At 28.7% G+C, this 23,804-nt stretch overlaps 1 protein-coding gene across 9 annotated transcripts; it reads right to left on the bottom strand.

Annotated features, from left to right (window-relative positions):
* Positions 1–2,593: 2,593 nt before the first annotated feature.
* Positions 2,594–22,252, bottom strand: LOC142323987 (uncharacterized). Of its 9 annotated transcripts, none has more exons than XM_075364499.1 (4): positions 21,629–21,808; positions 19,494–19,657; positions 14,434–14,510; positions 2,594–4,578 (listed from the first exon to the last, which is right to left on the bottom strand). In XM_075364499.1, the coding sequence occupies exon 4, from the start codon at positions 4,575–4,577 to the stop codon at positions 3,147–3,149; it is 1,431 nt and encodes a 476-aa protein (XP_075220614.1). In that variant the 5' UTR covers position 4,578; positions 14,434–14,510; positions 19,494–19,657; positions 21,629–21,808; the 3' UTR covers positions 2,594–3,146. The 9 variants fall into 9 exon arrangements, with proteins under 9 accessions (XP_075220614.1, XP_075220583.1, XP_075220577.1 ...); XM_075364468.1 differs by having other exon boundaries at positions 21,595–21,808; XM_075364462.1 differs by having other exon boundaries at positions 21,465–21,808.
* Between the last annotated feature and the right edge of the window lie 1,552 nt (positions 22,253–23,804).

Consider the following 23,804-nt stretch of genomic DNA (forward strand, 5'->3'; position numbering starts at 1 on the left):
ATTGTTCTGCAATCATTCTGACAATCGCCGCACTGGTCGTACCATATCAAGTCTCTTATTTGCCCAACATTGTCACTTTTTGATGTTAATGGTCTTGCAGAGTGTGGATCGTCCGCAACCGATTCCTCGCCATCTGAAAATGCTTTAAACCACCTAAAAACTTGGGCTCTTGACAGAGCATCATTGCCATACGCCCTTTTCAATCTTGAAAAACTTTCAGTAGCATTCTCACAGAGGTTAAACAAAACTTGATTGCACAATGTTGCTCATAATTAGTATCACTCATTTTTGTAACGCATAACAAAAATTAGTTTCATGAAAAGTTTGTTTACGTCTTACACAGCAACAATGACTAAAAATATTAATACCTAATATAAATCAGCTGTTCATATAACCATATGAACATTTTTTTTTGGCTGCCAAAAAAAAAGTCTCATTATTTACAAACATTGTATATATGTACATACAATTAAAACACTTACAGGAGCGTAATGAAACTGTTATTCTGAATAACCAAATGGTAATGATATATTGCCTAAATGTTTTGATCCTCCAATCAAGTACAGATACTGGAATGCTAAATACATTCTGAACAAAAATATTGTAAGAAATATTAAAGCTCAGAGCTGATGCCATCATTTTTTTAATTTCTACTATCCTGTGAGTTAAGCCTGCCTAGTCCTGATTGCAGGAATCACAGCCAGCAGTGCTGAAATATAGAAAATAAATATAGGTAGCTTTTTGTTTTTCTTCAGCCAAAAATTAATCTAAGCACTAAAACTGCTTCCCTTAGACCCTTATTTGTTAAAACTAAACTAGTTTTTATTCAATACATCTTCCAATTAATGTCCTAACAATCTGCTATCCTGAATAGTGTTTGTAACAGATGTTGATTATCATATTAGATAATTTTCTGCCTGTAATAATAATGTTTTGAATATATATATATATTAATATAAGTTGATAGTACATTTGTTTTATCAGTGATAAATTTTCAAGCACTGTAAGAAATTCACTGTTTAAAAATTGCTGATAAATTCTTCTTGTAACACGTTCTAATATGAAAGAACCTTTTTAATTAGCTATTTTATTATAATAGATTTATTTTATAAAATATATTATTTTTATATTATATACAGCTCATTATTATTATTATTATGTATTTTTACAAGTTCATAATATTTTTCTGTTAAATTTTGTGTTTTGTTTTTAACAATAAAATTTTTTTTTTTTGTTTTTCATAAACTTTATTACATCACTATTCACAGAATTATATTCTCTACAAGTTTTGATAATAAAATTCATGCATTTTGTTTAAGTCATTTTCTAAAGTTATTATACTTCAAACCTAAAAAAAAAAAACAGTCTTTCTTGTCACCAGATTTTTCTGTTTTACATTGAATATCATGAAAACTATGGAAGATACAGTTCTGGGACCTGTTTTACCAGAAACATAAAAGAAACCATCAAGCTTACCCCTTATATAATGCCTTCAAAATTTCAATATGGTCTCATTTCACCAGGGGAATTGAAATCTGGGTACAATTTTTCGCTAACTCAATAACAAAGAGTTTTTAGACATATGTTTGTATGAATGTTTTTCCTTATTTCAGTCTACAGAATTGGTCCCCAAATTATTTCCCTTTCCTACTGAATCATCCTGTGCATATTTTTTTTTTTTTTTAGTTGCCATTTGACTGGTTTGATGCAGCTCTCCATGATTCCCTATATAGTGCCAGTCATTTAATTTTGGTATACCTCTACATCCTACATTCCTAACAATTTGTTTTATATATTCCAAATGCTGCCTATATGAACGATTTTTCACCTGTGCCTCCAGTATCAAAGCGACTATTCGAGGATGCCTTAAGATGTAGCCATAATCTGTCTCTTTTAGCTATATTTTTCTAAATACTTTTTCTTTCATCAATCTGCCACAACATGTCTTCATTTATCACTTTATCCAACCATCTTATTTTTAACATTCTCCTACAGCACCACATTTCAAAAGCTTTTAATCTTTTCTTCTTAGGTGCTCCAATCATCCGTTTCACTTCCATATAAAGCTACATTCCAAATACCTATATACTTTCAAAAATGTTTTCCTGATGTTTAAATTAATTTTTGATGTAAGCAAATTATATTTCTGACTGAAAGCTCATTTGCGTGTGCTATTTGGCATTCTATATCACTCCTACTCTGTCCATCCTTACTAATTCTACTCCTCAAATAACAAAATTCTTCTACCTCCACAGTCTTTTAGTGGTCCATCTACTTTATCTCTACACATTTCATTACTTTTGTTTTTTTTTTCTTGTGTGTGTGTGTGTGTGTGTGTGTGTGTGTGTATATATATATATATATATATATATATATTTAATATTAACTGAAACTTAACCACCAAAACACAGTAAACAGATAAGTACTCATAAATTTACCAAAATAACATCAATAATTATTGATTATTATTTGGTAAGTGGTAAGTTTTACTTATCTGTTTACTGTATCTTGGTGGTTACATTTCAATTAATAGTGAATTTAATTAGCACAGTGATATACATATAAGTAGAAAACATAATAATAATACACAAAATTAAGATATTGATTATTTTAATGAAAAAGTAAACATAAAAACTGGAATTACATAAATATTTACAAAATCTCCTTAGATTTAATTATATTAATTTCTGTGATTTTTAATGAATATAGGTAATACTGTTATAATTTAAGAATTTTAAATGATAAATTTAAAAGAAAAAATTATGAATAAAAAGATGTCACTGAAGTCGAATATCCCCTCAATGTAAACACTCATAGTAACTGATAACAGAAACACAGCCAGAAAGTTATAGGTTTTTGTCAACTGTCTGTCATAATTACAGTAATATACACAAGCAAGAATTCATTTCATTTTCATTTTTATTTCTAGATTATTTTTGTAAAACTTTGCAACTGCACATTACAGAATGTAGATTTTAGTCGTGTAACATGTATATCACAGTAGGGATGCCAAAATATTTCATCCAATCAAGATACATAACTACTATAAATTGATATCTCATAATTTACCTTACAATTTTCTTTTAGAAAAAGACCTGAATATAAGTTATTCTACTTATTAAAAAGTATGAAAAATATCTCATTCCCTAAAATGATGCAAGAAATAAATTAAGAAGCTGTCTGTGGTTGAAGTATTTCACTATACAGTATAAACAATCATAGTTAAGCTCTATACTTTTGAAAAATGAACATGATTGGATATTTGAATTAAATGGTAATTTCTGAATGTCATTCAAAAAAGTCTCAGTTTTACTTCTCAAAGATAATCTATCCAAATTTCCAAGCAAAAATTGTTTGCATTTCTCACTTTTCATTTTCATCACAATTACATCATAAAAAAGTGGAAACATTTCTTTTATTTGGTTATTACTATACAAAACTTTTCCACATGAATTACTAATAACTTTATTGTGCTTACATTCATTTACACAAAAACTATAAAATGATAAATTGATCTTAATATTCATAGTTTTCATCCTATTCAATTCTATTTTACATTTTTCTATGTAATCATTAGAAATACGAATGTTTATATTTTCAGTGGAAATTTCACATTTGCTAGTTAAAAGGGAATGTTTAATAAGAGCTTTAGGAATTTTAAATGAATATAAACATAATAGATTTGTCTGCAAAGGTGTTTCATTAAATCTGTTTCTCATATTTAAATTAGCACCATACCATACAAGGAGATTAACTACTTCATCAGTACAATCGAAATGAAGGGGAGTATTTAAATTATCATCTACACAATTCACATCCTCTCCACATTCTACAAGAGATTTAATTACATCAACGTTCTTTTGCAATAGTATAGCAAACATTAATGGTGTTTGTCCTAAGCTGTTTTTAATGTTCACTGGAGCTCCACATTTAACAAAGACATATGCTAGTTCAGCGCTATTTGCATAATGTAACAGTGTATTTCCATAAGAGTCTATTTCTTTTATACCTGCACCGCCATTAATTAACTCATATACTGCTCTGATATCTCTTCGTTGGGCGATTAAAGGTTGCATTAAAGGTGTTCGACCGTAGTTATCTCTAGCATTTACACATGCACCATACTTAATTAATAAAGAAACAACTTCCCTTTCATTAGCTAAATGTAGGGGGGATAATCGATCACAACCACATTTATTAACATCTACACCCATTTTTAAAATTTCTTCAATAAAATTTAAATCTCTTCTGCTCAATATTGACTGCATCAATGGGGTATAACCTCGTCCATCCAGAACGTTGATATCACGACCGCAGGCGACTATTTCCTTTATTATGGCAATATTTTTTTTAAATGCAATTGAATGTGTAAGAACTGAGAATCCGCCTTCAATACAAAAATCTATTATTTCTTTGTAAGCTTGTAACAAAAATATTTTTAACATCTGAACACTTATGACTTTGTCAAATAAACATTCAGTATCCTGTTTTATAAGAGATACATCATGCTTTAATAAAGCTTCCACATAATCTATATTATCTTCTTCAACAGCTCTTAGCAAGTCACTCCAAGACATTCTGAAATAATTATTAAAACACAAGAATATTTTAAAAAATGTAAAAATATGAGAGTTACTATACACTTAATATACTTACTTACTTACTGTATACCTTGTTTTATGCTTATATAGTAAGTAGTAAACTTCTAAAATCAATATACCCTTTCACAGTGTGTTATCTGTATCAAGATCTGTGTTATACATATTCTTTATACTGATGTTCTTGCTTATTTGTGATCAGAACCAATATTTTTGTTTTCATTATTATACACTCTTTCGTGAATAAAATCTCTAAAATTTTTGTATCCATTTGATGTTAAAAAAAGTAGTGGGAAGTTTTGAGTTAAAAACAGATCCTGATACAGATAACACACTGCGAAAGGGTATACTGATTCTAGAAGTTTACTGCTATCAGTAATGTTTATAAATTACCCAGCTTTGATTGCTTAGAACCACTGCAATGTTGGAGGTTTGTCAAGTTTACAATAAATTTTAGAACAACTGTCAACATATCCATGTATAACAGTGAAGCAAAATAATGATTGTAATTTTGAAAATACTAAACTGATGTAATTCCTGAAGAATCATAATAGAAAGTACAAAATGGAACGAAAAACTCAGTAGTTAAGAAAGAATGTTTCTATTTGAGGTATTCATATTTTGAAACTGGGCTTTTTAAAAACGACAAATAAAATATACAAAATCATAATGAGAGAAAAATCATAAGTAACAGAACCAATGGATAACCAACCCATCCTGGAGAAAGTAAATTTAATTGTAATGATCATTACGTTTTATTTAACACATTTTAAGTATAGATGCTAAGAATTACGTTCATTTCAAAATGCTATATGTTTGGCATGCCGTATTTTTATTATGTTTAGTTGTATAGTAGTTAATAAAGTTAAGTGATTGCATGTGCTTATAAAGCAGTTAAAAAAAGAACATATGCTGTGGCATTTTTTTACTGTCCGATGAGAACATCAAACAAATTTCTACTCTATCATATATTCTTTTATATAACTCTGCCGATTGTTTGTAAGTTGTCATTGTTAAATTACAGGTAGTCTTTCCTTCCATTTTCCATAAATATTGGATGGCATCAGTAAAGTTCTACAAAATTTGTCATAAATTCTTTAATTCAGTATCATGTATCCTTAAAAGAAATTTTACATATACAATAAAAATATATAAAAAAATAATTAAAATTATATAATACTTACGTCATTCTATAAAACATAAAATAACAAATTAAATACAAAATATGAATTTAAATGTAAAATAATGAAGTATTTAGGCAGAGTGATTGGTTCAAAGTTGTCCTGGGCAGACCAGACAGCGAAATTAAAGACAGAACTAAATTACGCTTGTAAAAAATTTATTTTATTCATAACCTCTCAAAGTTTAATATAAAATCAATATATTATGCTTTAATTGAAAGTAGCCTTCAACTTGGAATATCAATGTGGGGAGGGGCCTATTACTCTGTATTAAAACCTCTTATAATGAGACAAACATATAAGAAATATTTGCAAAAAAACCTCAAACATTTAATTCCTTAGGCATTTTCAACACAGGTACCATTCAACACTTGTATAAGACTGTAGTAATATTTTATATAAGAAGTGGTCAGGAGGAACAAAATTACTTTTGTACTGCTTACAGCAAGGGTACACGTAGCATCAAACCGCCCAAACCAACAAAGATATTTTCCATAGATTTTATATTTTTATCGCACCTTAGATTTTCAATTAAATCCCTGTAGACATCAAACAACTAAAAATAAATAAAAATTTTAAATCAGCATTAAAAAACAGCTACATAAAGAGGATTACTTAAAAAATAATCTAATTTATCAAAGAATGGGATTATTATAAGTATAAATAAGATACATAATAAAGTATAATATATATATTATAAAAAAAATTATAAGTAAGATAGTTATAATAAAGTCAAGTACATTAAAATGAATAAAGTAATTAAATTCATACTCAGAAGTCTAAATCATCATACTACACACCATGAATGATTTTATACCACTATTATTTCTAATTTTTTCTCTCTTTAGAAAAGTTGCATATTATTATAATAGCACCTGTGTGAGAAATTAAGTTATACATTATTTCCAATTTTCATATTTAAATTATAAACATGGTAACTCCCATATAGGATTTACATAGGAGTACCTAGTTCTCATTCTTTTACTACCTAAAAATCGTAATATATCAAGAATATTTTGGGTAATTTTCTTTTGTTGATTATAACCATACTATATACATTGTTTTACATATATGTAACACACACATGAGGTCTGTAAATAAAGTAATGAGACTGGTTCAGAAAAACTTTTTATTTACAATGCAATTAAACATGGACTCTTATCGCCTTCGAAATAGTTCCCTTGGCAAGCCACACAATGCTTCAAATGGTTTTCCTGTTCTTCATAGTAGTGTTTGAACTCAGAAACCAGAAAATCTTTCAAATGGTCACTTACATTTTTAAAAAAATATTTTCTACTGTTCGAAAATGGTACTCCGTTAAAGCCACAACTGGCAAGGAACGAAGAGGGTGGTGCAGCGACCAGATATGCTGCGAGGTTGGATCTTCTCCCCTCAGGGGGGAATCGAGATGTTCCAATATGGTGTCCTTTGAGGTGTTTTTTTAAAGTCAGGAACAGGAAAAAGTCGCAGTGACTCAAGTCAGGTGAATAAGGTGGTTGAGGAATTACAGGAATGTTTTTCTTTACCAAAAACCCATCAATTGAGAGTGCAGTGTGACAAGGTGCATTTTCATGATACAGCATCCAGTTGTCTTTGATGGCTGGTCTTGCATGGGCAACTTTTTTCCACAGTCTTTCAAGAATTTCTCGGAAGACATATTGATTTACAGTCTGTCCTGTAGGCAAAAACTCCTTACGGACAATGCCATTACTATTGAAGAAATAAATTAGCATAGTTTTGATTTTTGATTTGCTCATTTATGCTTTTTTGGGACGTGGTGAGTTTGAAGTGTGCCACTCCTTGCTCTGGCGTTTTGTTTCTGGGTCATACTTAAATACTCTTATCCAAGATTAATCACCAGTAATAACATTTTTTGGAAGATCAGAAATAGGTTTAAATTCGTCCTAGAAGATTGTGGCACACTTCCACCCTATTGTTTTTCTGTTTAACATTGAGGTTTTTTGGGACTAATTTTGCCCAAACTTTTTTCTTGTCCCATTCGTTTGTCAAAATTTGATGGACTGTGTTATGGTTCAAATTCAATTCTTCTGCAATCATTCTGATAGTTAATCGCCACACCGGTCGTACCGTATCAAGTCTCTGATTTGCTCAACATTATTGCCACTTTTTGATGTTAACAGTCATCCAGAATGTGGACCATCCGCAACTGACTCCCTGCTAACTGAGAATGCTTTAAACCACCTAAAAACTTCGGCTTGTGACAGAGCATCATCTCCATACGCTCTTTTCAATTTTGAAAAAGTTTCAGTAGCATTCTTGCCAAGTTTAACACAGAACTTGCACAATGTTGCTCATAATTAGTATCACTCATTTTCAAAATGCACAACAAAAACTAGTGTCACAAAAAGTTTGTTTAAGTCTTATGTGGCAACAACAGACTAAAAATACTAATACCTAATATAAATCAGCTGTTCATATAACCATATGTTTACTAAGAATGTTACTGTGTTGCCACTTTGGCTGCCAAAAAAACTAGTCTCATTACTTTATTTACAGACCTCGTATGTATATATATATATATATCCATAGAGCTGTGTATACATTATTTATGTTTATGTAAGTGTGTTTATTTTAAGACTGCAAAAACTTTTACAAAGTTACTATGTAATTTTGTAAAAATTTTTTGTAAGAAATAAGAATTTTGTAAAAGATGAGAATAACACTATTATTGTACAGCATGAAACTAGTACACGTTTCACTCTCTTTTTGAGTGTATCAGTTCATCATGAAATGAAACACTCAAAAGTTTGCACTCCAGGTGTCTCAGAAATAACAACTTAAAAAATTTTTTAATAAAATAAATTAAATTAGTGCACCAAGTATTTGGTGCATGAATCACACAAACATCTGTGAATGGCTAATTACTGAGAAACTAAGTTTGCATAAAGCACTATACACAACAAATCAATCTTCGAAGTCAACTCATAAAGATGGAACATAATACAAATAACCATAAATTGAAAACTTCACAAAAAACATTTATCAGCCATAATGTTAACAGTATTAAATTTAGTAATATATTAAATTAGTAAAAAGAAGCGCAGGTCAAATATAACACTCAATAACATACTAAAGGGATTTTAAGATGAGTGCCATTAATAACAATTCACTTGCAATGCCAATCTTGAAAGAGCTGAATATTAAGTTTTAAAATGTCTTCTACTTGTACGACTCTATTAAAACTAAATTGTTTTAAAAAAATGGAAATAATAGGTCTTGAGGTTACTTTCCTACATGAAAACTTATCTTTAAATTGCTTGAAGCTAAACAGATTCCTAAAAGCATCTATAATAAAATTTATCATATCACATTTTTATGGTACACTGACTGCAAAACAGTTTCAAAAACTTGAAGAAAATCGATTAATGAACTGATGTGAAGCCTATATATACCAATAGCATTAATCCTATACTAGTTTTATTTCTTATATCTGACAGTTCTTTCTATACAAAGCCCTTCAAGGGAAAGGGAATGGACATCTACAGTACCAGATCTGACAATTTTTTTTTATTATCAAATCATATTTCTTATTATTAAAAATTTAATTCCTCATAATTAAATCCGTGCTGAAACTGAAGTGAACTGAATTTGGATTGAATTCATCCAAAACATACTCCTGCATATCATCTCTATTCTTCAGAAAATCTATATTTTGATTTACAATACCAATTTAAGAATTCAAGAAATTGTTTCTGGGGGTGAAATTTGTCTCTCAAATAACTTTTTCAAACTTTACACGTCTAAAGTAATAATAGCAGATTTGAAACCAACATATTTTTCAAATTTACATTCAACTACTCAGATTATCTTGATGGTGGAATCATTGAAAAAATAATGTGTGACTTCACTACAGAAAAAGGGTTATATAGCAAGGAATATAATATATATATATATATATCTAAAGGAGGTGGTGGATAGAAGTACATAATAAGAACTAGATAATTATTTATCTCTAGTGGAAAGAGAGGAAAATTAAAAGAAGAATGTTAAAGGATAAAGTATAAAGTTAGGTTTATTGTTAAATATGGTTAGATCACTGAAATTATATAAAGAAAGTGTTGTAAACACATTTTGCATTCAAGAAAATTAATTAAATTTTATGTCACAAGAAAAACAAATTACTAATTGAGTTTATTAATCACAGGTTCAGATTTTCAATGAAATACGAATAATACTAAAAATGTTAAAACATCCTTCACACATCTACCACTTTTTAAAACAAACATGAAACTCGCGTAGTGGATTTTTCACCCTGATGATGACTTTACCATAATAATAAAATAATTTTTTAAATTATACAACAACTTTTTCATACAGTCTCTAATAATGACTACCTAACTTGAATAATTATTAGATTTTAATACAACAGAAAATATCTTTGTTTGGTATGCACGGTTTGATGCTCCACGTTCCCGTGTTGTAAGCAGTGCGAATGTAGTTTTGTTCCTGCTGGCCACTTTTTATATAAAATATTACTACAGTCTTATGCAAGTGTTGAAGAGTACCTGAAAATGGCTAAGGAATTAAATGTTTGAGGTTTTTGCAAATAGTTCTTATAATATATGTTTGTCTTATTATAAGAGGTTTTAATACAGAGTAATAGGCTGCTCCCCACATTGATATTCCAAGTTGAAGGCTACTTTCAATTAAAGCATAATATATTGATTTTATATTAAAGTTTGAGAGGTTATGAATAAAATAAATTTTTTACAAGCGTAATTTAGTTCTGTCTTTAATTTCGCTGTCTGGTCTGCCCAGGACAACTTTGAACCAATCACTCTGCCTAAATACTTCATTATTTTACATTTAAATTCATATTTTGTAGTTAATTTGTTATTTTATGTTTTATAGAATGACGTAAGTATTATATAATTTTAATTATTTTTTAATATATTTTTATTGTATATGTAACTTTCTTTTAAGGATACATGATACTGAATTAAAGAATTTATGACAAATTTTGTAGAACTTTACTGATGCCATCCAATATTTATGGAAAGTGGGAGAAAAGATTATGCTACCTGTAATTTAACAATGACAACTTACAAACAATCGGCGGAGTTATATAAAAGAATATATGATAGAGTAGAAATTTGTTTTGAAAAACTTTCAGGCATGCACAACAGTTTTCAAAAAGAATTTAAGAAGGTAGAACAATCAGTGTGTGAAATGGGTGCATTGGTATTAATTTTATTTTTTTTAAATGATTTAACTAAATTTAATGAATCATCAAAAACAGTATTGTTCATTGTCAAATAATTTTTTTAATCTTCAGGATTATTTTCATGTAATTTTTATACCAGGCTAATATGTGTATAATTTTCTCATTTGTTTAACCAGTTCTTTGATTTACACATTTTTGAAGTTCTCATCTGACAGCAAAAAAATGCTACAGCAAATGTTCTTTTTTTAACTCCTTTATAAGCACATGCAATAACTTAACTTTATTTCTTACTATACAATTAAATATAATAAAAATACGGCATGCCAAACATATAGCATTTTGAAATGAACGCAATTCTTAGCATGTATACTTGAAATTGTGTTAAATAAAACATTTTCCACCAAACGTAAGTAATTTCCTGTTAAACAAATGTAAGTATTTCCTATTCCATGTGTGTGAGTTAGGCATGTCTATTTTGAATTACTTTTGTAGGTGATGTAGTACTTAGAATGTCGCATTTCAAATCCATGATAAATACATGTCATTACAAAAACTCACTCCAAATATTTGTGTTAAGTGGCCATCTAATATATCATCTATTATTTATTGATTATTATTTTAGTATTATGATCACTGTCAAATTTAATGACCACACCATTTTAATAAAAATGTGAGATATGAACTTTGTTTATTTACAAACAAATACTGAAGCTTTGCCCTTTGTATAATTAAACAATCTTGCACATTCCCTGTATCCATAATGGGTTAACCTACTACATCATAACTGCAATTAGAAAATTTGTCATTAATGAAGATAAATTTGAGGTAATCCTTGATGTTTGAAACCAGGAAACATGTACTGTTTTCAATAAATAAATACCTACCGCTTAATAGATATTTCCATTTCACATTCTTTTGATCATATTCATTTATCACTTTCATTTTATTCTACTGAAGAATTATGACACTTAAATATTTTTTTCATGTAAAACAAATTGTTAGGGATGTAGGATGTAGAGGGTATACTGAAATGAAACGACTAGCACTAGATAGGAAATCTTGGAGAGCTGCATCAAACCAGTCAAATGACTGAAGACAAAAAAAAAAAAAAAAAAAATATTTTTCTCACAACATTTTTAGAATGGGTACATATGACAAAATATTTCATGAATAATGGTGGTAGAACTCCATCTTTGAAGCATCAAGTACCCAGGCAGATGATAATGTGATAAATTATGTAAATAAATGGCAGACTCCTTAATAACTAGCGCTAAACTAATTTGCAACTGCTCTAAGCAATTCTTTGCTAATAAGTTGTTTTAAATTGGGGTAAAAAATTTTAGTAACTAATCTTTTATCCGATTTCCTGCTATTCATTTCTACTGTATTCTTTTACAGTTATGAGGTATATTTATAAAGTTAGGGCCATCGGCTTATATTTAAATATTAGCGAGTCTGAACATAGTTTCACGCATGCAGGGCCATCTATCGGCTATTTACGAAGCCACTGCAGTTGTTGTTTTGATTCAGTAGTCGTTTGTCTGGCGTGAATGCAGATTGCAATGTCCACGACAATCCTTCCCTTGCCAGTTGTGAAGTGTGCACTGTGATTCAATTTTTGTGTACAAACGGATCTTCAGCTGAAATTCATTGACCAACACAAAGAGCAAAAAATGTGCAGTGGATGAGTGTTTTTGGACCGCTATCGACAAGATGGAGATGATTTGTTTTCCCACACTTATGGGCAACAAGATGTGGATATCCTATGCTAATGCAGAATCGAAACAACAGTCAATGCAGTGGCGCCATTCAAGTTCCCCAAAATTGAAAAAGTTTAAATAATCTCCGTACTCGAGTCAAAAAATATTGGCTACCATTTTTTGGGATGAAAAGGGCATCATTTTGGTTGGTTTTATGGAAGTGTACAACAATTACTGCTGACGTGTACCCTGAAATGCTCACCAAACTGAGATTTGCGATCCAAAATTGACGATGCGGGAAACTGTTGTTCGGTGTAATCCTCCTTCTCAACAGTGCATATCCTCACACCGCTGCCTTAACCAAGAAGATTCAAGATTTTCATTGGGAACTTTCTGACCACCCTCCATATAGTACCGACCTTGCACCTAGCGACTAATTTCTCTTCTTGCATTTGAAAAAGTAGCTTGGTGGAAAACGGTTTGAAAATTACGAGGAACTCAAGACTGCCATTGTTAACAGGTTCAATTCCCAGGCGGCGAACTTCTATGCAGAGGAGTTAAAGAAACTGGTGCAGCATTAGGAAAAGAGCTTAGAACTGAATGGCGATTATGTGGAAAAGTGAAGTAGATACCTAGTAAACTAAAAACTGTAAATAAAAACCTTTTCTCAAGAGTTAATTTTTTTTAATGATCAAACAGCCCTTACTTTATGAATGTGCCTCGTATATTAGAATTTTGGACCTAAAAAATTTTTGATTCTTAATAAAAAAATAAAAATATGAATCTTTATGATCTTTTAGCTAGGTTTAATAGTTTTTGTTGAAGAGCTTATGGAAAACAATATATTTTTTCTTTCAATGGGAATGAGGTCTGAGATTGGAAATTTTCTCCTAACAGTTTCTTAGTCTTTTAAAATCTTTTTCTCATGTGTGTAATCATGTGGAAGAAATAAAAATGATTTTGTATGCGAAGAAATTACTTTAATTTTATTGTGAAGTATTTACTAATTATATGAATCAAGGTTTCAATTTTTTTTCTGGAGAAAATGATCAGATTTCAGGTCATCACATTCATATGTTGAGAGAACATGATAAGAACTAATGGGATCACGTTGGTAATCCATTTACCAGCCTGCTACTTATGGCTATGTAAATAAATTTTCCATTTAGATGGGTTTTTAATTTTAGAAAGTTTACAAAAAGAGTGGTAAATTTTATTTGAATTTCTAGTTTTAATTAGATTATGAGTGGAAAATTCAAACATGCTATGCAATAAACAGGTGAGTTAAAATAGATTCTGAAAGAATAAATAAACATAATGAAGTGTAACTGAAAAGGATAATGAAGAATTAAATACTAATATAGGGGAACATAACATACCAGAAGTTACAAAATGTTGTTATTAGGCAATAAAATTATTAAGTAAGTTGTAAATGAAGAGCTGGCTGACACAAGCAAGGAGAGATTCAATGCAGAAAAGCATCATATCATATGCATACATATGTCAAATACCTCTTTTAAGAGTAAATTATCTTACTTAAAAGATTTTTTTACACTTCGTTATTTATGTACAGCATAAGATATTGCAATAAAAGATGCATAAGATATTGCATACTGTAATTAATGAAGTAACCAATTTTTAAATTAAAGTACATTTAGATCAAATATACTAAAATAAAAGTATACACTACACCATAATAAACAAGGCCAAATTAAATACTATATTTGAGATATAAATAAAATTGTATACAGCTAGCAAAATTTAATTACCTGGTTTACTACTGGTCATGGATATCCTCCAGACATTGATAACTGCAAACTATTGAATTCAATGAACTGTAATAATCCTGAAATAAAAATCAAATGTATAATAAACTTCTAATTAAATAAAGTTGTAGAAATAAGGTAAAAAAATTATTGATTGATGATGATATTAAACAGTAGCATGACTGTTGATTTGGGACTCTTAGTATTTTTATTCTGACCACTTTTATAAATATTTTACAAAAGGTTTTTTGAATAGGAGTATTTTTAGGGCAGATGTCTAACAGCCGAGTAATAGCATTTCATTCTATCATTCAGAAGGTTCCAAATATGAATACCAATCAAGCATGCCATTGTAAAATTTCTATTTCATATGAAATAGAAATTAATTGTAATGAATTAACCATAAAAAAAATTAGACTGCTACAGTGAATAATCTAATTGTATTATAATAACTAACATAATTGTAAATAGTTCACTTGATAAGAAGTTTAAAACCATTCAGCCATCTCATGCCTAATCTAATAACATTTCTTTAAGTATATCGCTAGTTTTTACAGGTAGTTTCTTCTTGAAAGTGATAACAGAAAGAACAATGCAGCATAATTTCCACAACCGTATAAAAGTGTATGTTCATGTAAAGTTACATTTTTATTGTACTTAAACCTAACCTATGCCACTACCTTTATTTAACAGACAACAGCAAAAATTATCATTTTTTTATCTGTTAATCTACATTTTGCAACAGAAACCGAAAGATTTTAACAAAGCTTAAAGAAAAACTCCACCTCCTGATTTGTCAGAACTGCTATGACTATAAATTATTGACATTTTAAATATGTATAATTATATATATATATATATATATATATATATATATATAGACACAGTAGTGCACAAATTAATCCAAACAAATTTTATTTGAATAAAAATATAATTTAATGAAAAGTAACTTCATTTAGAAAAAAAACATCATATCTGTACAATTTGTGAATATCCAGTAATTAACATGTCCTCCTTTATTATTAAACACTTCATGAACTCGATTTGGCATCAATTAATAAGTGTAGTACACATTTCTCTGATTTCTTCATTATAAAACCAAACCAATATTATTGCTTTAATAGGTCAATTTTTGTGGTATTCTTTCTTAAAAATCATTTTTTGATTATTGCCCAAAGATTTTCAATTGGGTTTAAGACTGGGGAGTTGCCTGGCCACAGATGCATTTTAATGTTTTGTTCTTTGGAAAGTTTTTATACTTTTTTGGTGGTAAAGCATGGCATCAAATCATGTTGGAAAACTCCATTGCCTTGTAGGAGTTGTTTTGAAGTTGTGTCAAAATCTTTTCCTACAGAATCTTGATATATACAACACTTTTCAACAAATCATCTACATGAATTAATTATCAAGGAGCTTCAAATGTGAAACAATCCCAAAGTATTTTTTTGGGGGTGTTTAATTGATTGTTAGATATGAGCCAATGCATTTTCATTTAATGCTTTTCTAATGTATGGAACCCTTTGTCCCTGAACATGAAAATGTGACTTGTCAGAAAACATAACATTATTCCAGTCTTCTTTGTCCAGTTAGCATATGCTTTGGCCCACAAGAGCTGTTTTTTTCACATTGCTGGTGTTAAAAGCAGCTTTTTACTTGGACAATCAGCTTTCCATCCAGCTGCAAGAAGTCAGTGTCTAACAGTTGTCATCTGTAAATTAGTTCTGGTTGCTAATTCTCAATTTAAATCCACAGCAGGTAATTTTGGATCGAAACTTTTTCTCAATAATTACCAATCCTGTCTAAGAGAGGTTTTTCTTTTATGGCCACATCTGGCTTTTCCTTGAGGTAAAAAGGAACCAGTTTCTTTAAAGTAAGTTCAGTTTTAAAATAGCATTCAATATCCCTAGTCCAATACCACACTCAGAAGCAATTTGTCATTGTGTCATCCTAGTATTCTCAGAAAGAGAAATAATTTTTGAATGCTTTCTTGTTGTTATGTACATTACTATATATTCAAGTAACCGAACAAAAAATACAGAAATATGATTTTGTAATAAAGAATGAAATAAAATTTCACAAAACACTAATTATAACATGAAAATTACTAAACAACCAAAGAACAGGGTGCTCGGTTCTGACATTTATGACATGTGGACATGTCACGCCACCATTTGAATGGGTTTTCACATTAGACAGAAAAATTAAAGAATGGTCAAGCAGTGTAGCTTCAACATAGAAATAAATTAAAAATCCCTTATGTTCAGATTAATTTGCTAACATAAGTTTGCTTATGTTGAATTTTATTTAATTTTTGAACTGATGATCCAATTTGTATGATCATTTACGACTACAATTTTTGAAGTGTGAGGAAGGTTTTAAGTATTATAATCTAGTCAGGTAATTTTGTAATTTTGGTAAACAATGTACATTAAAAAGAGAAAGAGAACGTAAGTTTTTATGTAATAGTATTTAGAGCTAAAAGATAAATAATTTTTTACATGTTATATGGTTTCCATGACTGAAATTTAAAGAAAGTCAAATGGTATAAGGTGAGGAACTAAGTTTTGTAATAAACCTAATGTTACACAAAATCAAAGTTAAACCTTTGTAGGTGTATTTTTTAAAGCAGAATATCACAAAAGTTTAAAGTTGAATAAAAGAATCTGCGATTCATTTTTAAATAGTGAAAAAACTTAATTTTTTTTTATTAATATAGTAATTTTATTGAAATTAATCTTTTTAAGATTCATATTATTCCTCTGTACTGTCAAATTATATTTTTAATTCTATTAATATAAACCACCTATTACAAAATATTCAAATAAGACTTACCTTACCTTAATCTTATCATGAAAGTACTTTCGCGGGATCCTGCATCATCAATCATATTGAATATCCTCAGTCATATTTAATTAAATTAAAATGCATATGAAAAAGATATTAAAAATACTGAAATAAACAATGTACACGAAGTAATGTTTGTTACATTACTGTAATATTATAATGAAGATGGTAATGCAGCACTCATATAATAAATTAATACACAATTTTCAATATAAAGTTATAGTAATGTAACAAACATTATACCAAGTACATGGTTTATTTCAGTATTTTTAATTTCTAACATTTTTAATATCCATTTTAATTAAATGAATTCAATGATGACTAAGGATGCGGGATTCTGCAAAAGTACTTTCATGATAAAATTAAGGTAAGATAGGTCTTATCTCAATATTCTGTACTAGGTTCTTTATATTAATAAATATATAGTAAAAAATAAAAGAGCTATAATATTTATACAACAGGAATGATATCAAAACATTCTGCACACTATTTCATGCAAAAATTCTATCTTCAATACTGTGAATAATTAGTTTGAAATTGTTTATAATGAAATGCTATATAAAGAATCACTGGCATAGCATAAAATATCTGTTTTGGAATTACTTCCTTAATCCAGGTAAATGTTGGCGAGTTAATATTTTTTATAAAAATGTATTATTAGGTATTGATGTGAATAAAATATATATTTTATTTATTTAATAATACAGAACAACACACGTGGCTTAATTTTCTAAGTAGTTAATGGGTGTGATTTATTAAAAATATCGCAAAAAACTTCCTCTTATTATTTATTTTCTTTACTGAAAATAATTCTTCTGGGTTTCATTATGAAAACAATATTCAGGTTTGTAAGAATAAATCTATCACAGAAAACCTTGTCAGTTTTAGTAAAATGACACTTCTTTTTTTATTATGAACGGGATTAAAAGGGTGTTTGATACATGCAGCGTGATGTAAAATTAGGCTCTTGTGCAACCTCTACAGTGTAGAATTCATGATTTGGTTAAGAAATTTTATAGAACTATATACATTCAGATCTTTCATGCATTCTAACTGATTGAAAAACTTTTATTTTATAATAAAAAAATTTAAAACAACTGTCATCTTTCTACTACCAAAATCATTCTGCATTAAGTTAATATTAAAATCACCCAAAAGAACAACCATTCTTGTGTTAGCGAGGCAGTTTAAGGTGTCAACTAGCTTATCAATTAATACCTTTAGATCTTCATTTGAAGAATTATAAATAATGTTAACTTTGTTTTTATTATTAATATTTGGTTCCACTACACAACATTTTGTAATTGCAAAGGCCAGAACATTCCACAAAATTGTACATCACCTCTTAATAAAGTAACCAGAGGAACGTTTACTCCCATTTCTACAATGACTTCATACGACACACATTTTCCAGATTAATATTTGTTAACTCAAAATCTTTAAGATTGTGCTCAGTCAAACATTCCTTTGAAAAATTTTCTAATTTATACTTGTTTCTAATATACTGAATATTCTGATGCAAAACTACAACCATAACTTTCTTTGTATTTTTGTTAACTACGCTGATGTTTTATACTAGTTTAAGTTACTGATGTCTTACACTAGTTTTAGTTAAATTTTTGCTAGTGTTAGTGTTCTGCAGGTTGATTGGTTAGACTAAGTAACATTTTTACAATTACCATTAATAACTGGAAAGATACCACATACATCTTAATTAGACATTTTATTCACAGCTTTATTGGCTGGGGATGAAACCACTTCAACAATTATAACCCTATCCAGTTATAAAATATGCAGTCTGGAGTAAAATCATTTACAACTGTGGCTGGTTAACATATAAGTAGAAGAGATAATTTTGAACCATCAATTATGCTTTGCAATTGATTTTGTCTTTTTGTAATATACTTTTCGCTATTTATATATTTACCTAGGTTCAAACTAGAACAGGCCATGTTTTATGAAATTATATCTGTTTAGATAACTATATAATTCTAAAAATGTTAATTCATGCTATTTGCTATATCAATCAGTTTTACTAAATTCTATAAACCCTTAAATAATTCACAAAAATTAATTGCTGATATAAAGGTTCAGATTTTTTATTTACTGGCAGTTGGTAAGGTGAAAGAAAGATTTTTTAACCCCCTTTTATTAATAACTGAAAATCACCCTCATTATTATTGGTTGAAATAATGGTAATAGGTTTTTCATTATTATACCTGTTAAGTTTTCTCCTGGAAGCAAATACACATTATATTTGTTTTGGAAGGCTGATTCCAACCTTGTTTGAAAGTATCAACCTTGATTGTCTATAAGCAATATAAATTTCTTTTTACCAGTTTATTTCTTTTTTAATTTTCCTCTTCATCTCCAAAATACAAATCTGCATTGATTTTAATTTGTTTTGTTAATTTGGCTAGTATATATAAGTTATAGTAAATATATATATATATATATATATATATATATATATATATTTTGATGACAGTTCCAAAAAAAATTTACTCCTTAATATTCAGCTTGTACAGCACTCTTTTTTATAAATAACATTTGTGAGGTTGAAATTTATTACTCATAGTTATTTAACATTTCTTGTGGAGTAGGTGATATTTCAGTAACAAAACAGAAACATTCTTTGCTGTCATTTGTTTCCCTTGTGAATTTGATTTAATATTTATTATAGAAAGGTATATTTATTTAAATCCCTAAACATTAAAACTACATTGTTATTTAAGGTTGATAAAGCATCAATTTAAACTTGCAGGCCTTTTTTTTAAAATTATCACAGCTAGATTTACAAAGTGCTTTTAAAAAGATTAAATGATTTTTGTGAGGTGGGTGAGATCTAGTCTTAACTGAGATTGTAAACTGATAGTTCTGGGCAATTACTGGATCAATTTTTTTCATACTTTAATACACCATAGTAGGTACATCTAGGATCTGGACATTTAGATCTGTACATTTAGATCTAAATGTTGGAAAGCAGGTGATCTGTGCAAGGCCAAAGTCTGTGCCATGTTACCGGTACCCATTAAGTTTTGTTATGGTGACACATTCAGACGCTAATCTGTTCAGTCAAGAGAGGTTAGGGTTAAGGTTAGAGTTCTGTGGCGAGGTTAGGGGTAAAGTACCAAGGTGTGGCAATACTAAACACCATCTCATAGGACAGTTGGGTAAATTTGTATTTAAATGTATATATAATTACTACAAAGAGAGATTACATCACATGTCCTATGCTATAGTAGTGTACAACAGTCATCTTACAGAGCACTGTCAGTTATCTTCATAGCTGAATCCAAAACTGACTGAATACTATTAAGATTAATTTATGGTTTATTTTGCATTTTTGTTCACTTTTTTTTTTCGTTAACATAATCATGTCAGTATGAAAAAAATTGATGTTTATAAACTTATTATTTTTTTATTACTGATTACAATATTACCTGTAAAACATCTTATAATCAACAGATGAAAATGGCTGGGGATGTGCTATTAATTATGAAATTAACAAATTATTCGATGTGGAAAATTCTGATAAATTTTTTGTACAAAATTTAATGCAGACTTGTTCCAAAAACAGAATTTGGTGTTGAAATTTTTTAATTTCAGGTAAACAAAGTAAAATTATTGTTCAGAAAAATTCAGCATTTAAATTTACAAAATTTATTAAGTGGTAGTAGTTTTTCCAGATGACAATAATAATATTTCTACAGATAGATAAAATTGCCTTAGAAATAAGTAGTTCTACAGGTATCAATCAAATTTTTAATACTTAAAGAATAAGAAATGAAATATTTCATTAAATAAACAGAGTACAGGAAAACAGTGTATATTATGTATTTAATAATAAGAAATCAATTTCCTTTTGAATGGAAATATTTATGAACAAAAAAATATATTAAAATACTTATGAACAAAATAAATTAGAAAAGTTTTCCTTTAAAAACATAAATAACTTTTAACAAATTTTTGAATAATAAAATCAGACATATGCAATAATGTATAGATATTTAAAAAAAATTAAAATCATTTGTACAAAAGTACTTATTATTAACATCAGCTGGTCATGTTATCTTTCCTAAAATGAGGTAAAGTATTTTATAAATTTATGGGCGTTTTATATTATTGTTAACATAAATCAATCCCGTTTTGATTTGAATTACAAACTTTCTGGGCATTATACAATATACCAAAATAAACGCCGATATCCTTTGCGAATATTCATATTCCAGCTGAAAGTACACATCAAAACTAATTTCACAAGGTAAAGTTAACGGAGATTTGATCTTTATGATCATTCCATTTAACCTAACTACAAACCAACATAGCTGTTATCCATAATACGGCATTTTACCGAATCATCGTCATCTAAGTAAAATATTTCAAGTAATTAAATACAGGCAACACAATGATCATTAAACTATGGCGAAAGATAGATACAAAAAAAAAACATTCCAACAAAACCTAAGTTCTTTATCAACCGATACTGACAGCTGCATACAATCACAGATGTTCTCATTAATTCACACAAATCATCAGGTGTTTGTCAGCTGATACTTAGGACGGGTAATTTTTAAATTAGAGAGGTTAGTGAGCGTTAGGTTTTTTTTGCTTATAACGTACGAAGTTCTGAAACTTGTTTAATTTCATTTTTGTAATTTAATCCCGTAACGTTTCATCACAATCAACATTGAAAATGAAATTAAACTAACACCTATATGTATTGTGTTATGAAAATTCAATTTATTTTACAAAAGATAATACGATGATACGGTTTAATAACTTTTAAGCTATTTACGTTACGCATTTATACTCACGCAAGTAACTCTTACAAAACATTCATCGAGCTTGCGACATTCTGCACATTTATATCTTAATTTTATTACAAACTTTCAACACACCACTTGATGAAATTAATCAAAACTGTATATGTAAGAAGAATCTGGTGATTGATATATTACAAAGACTTTAAATCATCTCTAAATTTTTCTCATCATTTCTTTATCTAATTCCGTAGTAAATAAATTTGCAACTTTGTCACTTGTTTTTGTATACTTTTGTAAAAAATGATATCATATTTATGCATTTTATTTGTGTATGATTTTAAGTATTGTACACAATTTTAATCACGATTATCGTGCCAAATCAAGACAGAATTTTCATGTATCCTAAAAACACTGAAATCAAGTACAAAGAAAGTCACAAAGATTAAAATTAACAAAAATTTTACAGTAGATGTTGATTTTCTGTCAATCTGTATCCCATTCAGCATCTGCATATCCTAGAATTGCATCAGTCTCAATCTGTAAACTAAACTTAAATTAAAAGAACTTTTAATATAATGAACATGTAGCACTTCATATGTCTGGCCTTAACCCATTGCTGCATTTGTCAGACTGCCAAGTATTTGATGGTACTGTGTTTCTGTTTTTGGACTTTCAGATCCATCTTGTTTTATCAATTTGTATATCAATTAGTTTACAATCTAACATTAAACTTTTGAAATACCTTTTCAAAGTATTACCTTTGATCAATAATTGTGATGCCTTCCACTATATATTGTTTGACATTTGATACCTAAGAAAAACAAATCATACCAAGATCTTTCATTTTAAAATTTTCATTTAACATGAATTTTAGTTTAAACTACTTTTCTTTCACTAGTATTAAAAATTAACAATAATGATAAAAAGATCTTTTCTTTATTTACACACTTCATGTACAAAAATCATTTTTTGATCTAATAAAACCTTAATTTTCATTTCAGAATTAAATTTAATGTTCCAGACTGTCGGTCTGAAGTCCATAGATAGATTTATTTAATTTCCTGATTTTACTACTACTAAGTAGCATATATATTTCCTTTTGTAAAAACGCACCTTTCACATCCATCTGCGCAACCCAACTTACTTGCCACACTCATGAATATTTTAATTGTTGGTAATTTTGTAACATAGATATTCAACTATAGATTGTCCATCTGTTGCAAACCTCTAGCCACCAACCTAGCTTTATATATAACACATTACTCTTTTCAACTTTTCTCCTTTTGAACACCTATTTAGTCTTTATCACTTCTTTTTTTATTGGTTTTTTTTAATACCATTTTCAATTTGACCTTTAAAGCTTTAGACCGTCTATTCTCATAACTATATTTCATTGCTTCTGCATTGGTTGTTGGTTCGTCCTCTGTATTGACACTAACAAAGCCTGTTTCATAAGCTTTCAACTAAAATTAGCTTTGGTTTTTTCTTCTTCTTCAAAGATTTTGATTTTCTTTCTGTATTTTGTGTTTGTTTTCCTCTGGGTTGCTATCTTGTTCCTCAATTACAATATTTTATCTTTCTTGTTGCGTTATCTCTTCAACTTTGTCTATGTTTCTTTCAATCTTTTCATACTAAATTTCATTGATCATTTCTGGCATTCCAATTACATTTCCAACTTCTTTTACTTCATTTTTAGTTTTTATGTTTACAAACATAAAAGGTTTATGTTTTATGTTTATCTTTTGCTATTTCTTGTTCTTGGTT

This window comes from Lycorma delicatula, chromosome 1 (assembly GCF_047948215.1).
Source record: "Lycorma delicatula isolate Av1 chromosome 1, ASM4794821v1, whole genome shotgun sequence".
In the NCBI taxonomy this organism is placed as follows: Eukaryota; Metazoa; Arthropoda; class Insecta; order Hemiptera; family Fulgoridae; genus Lycorma; species Lycorma delicatula.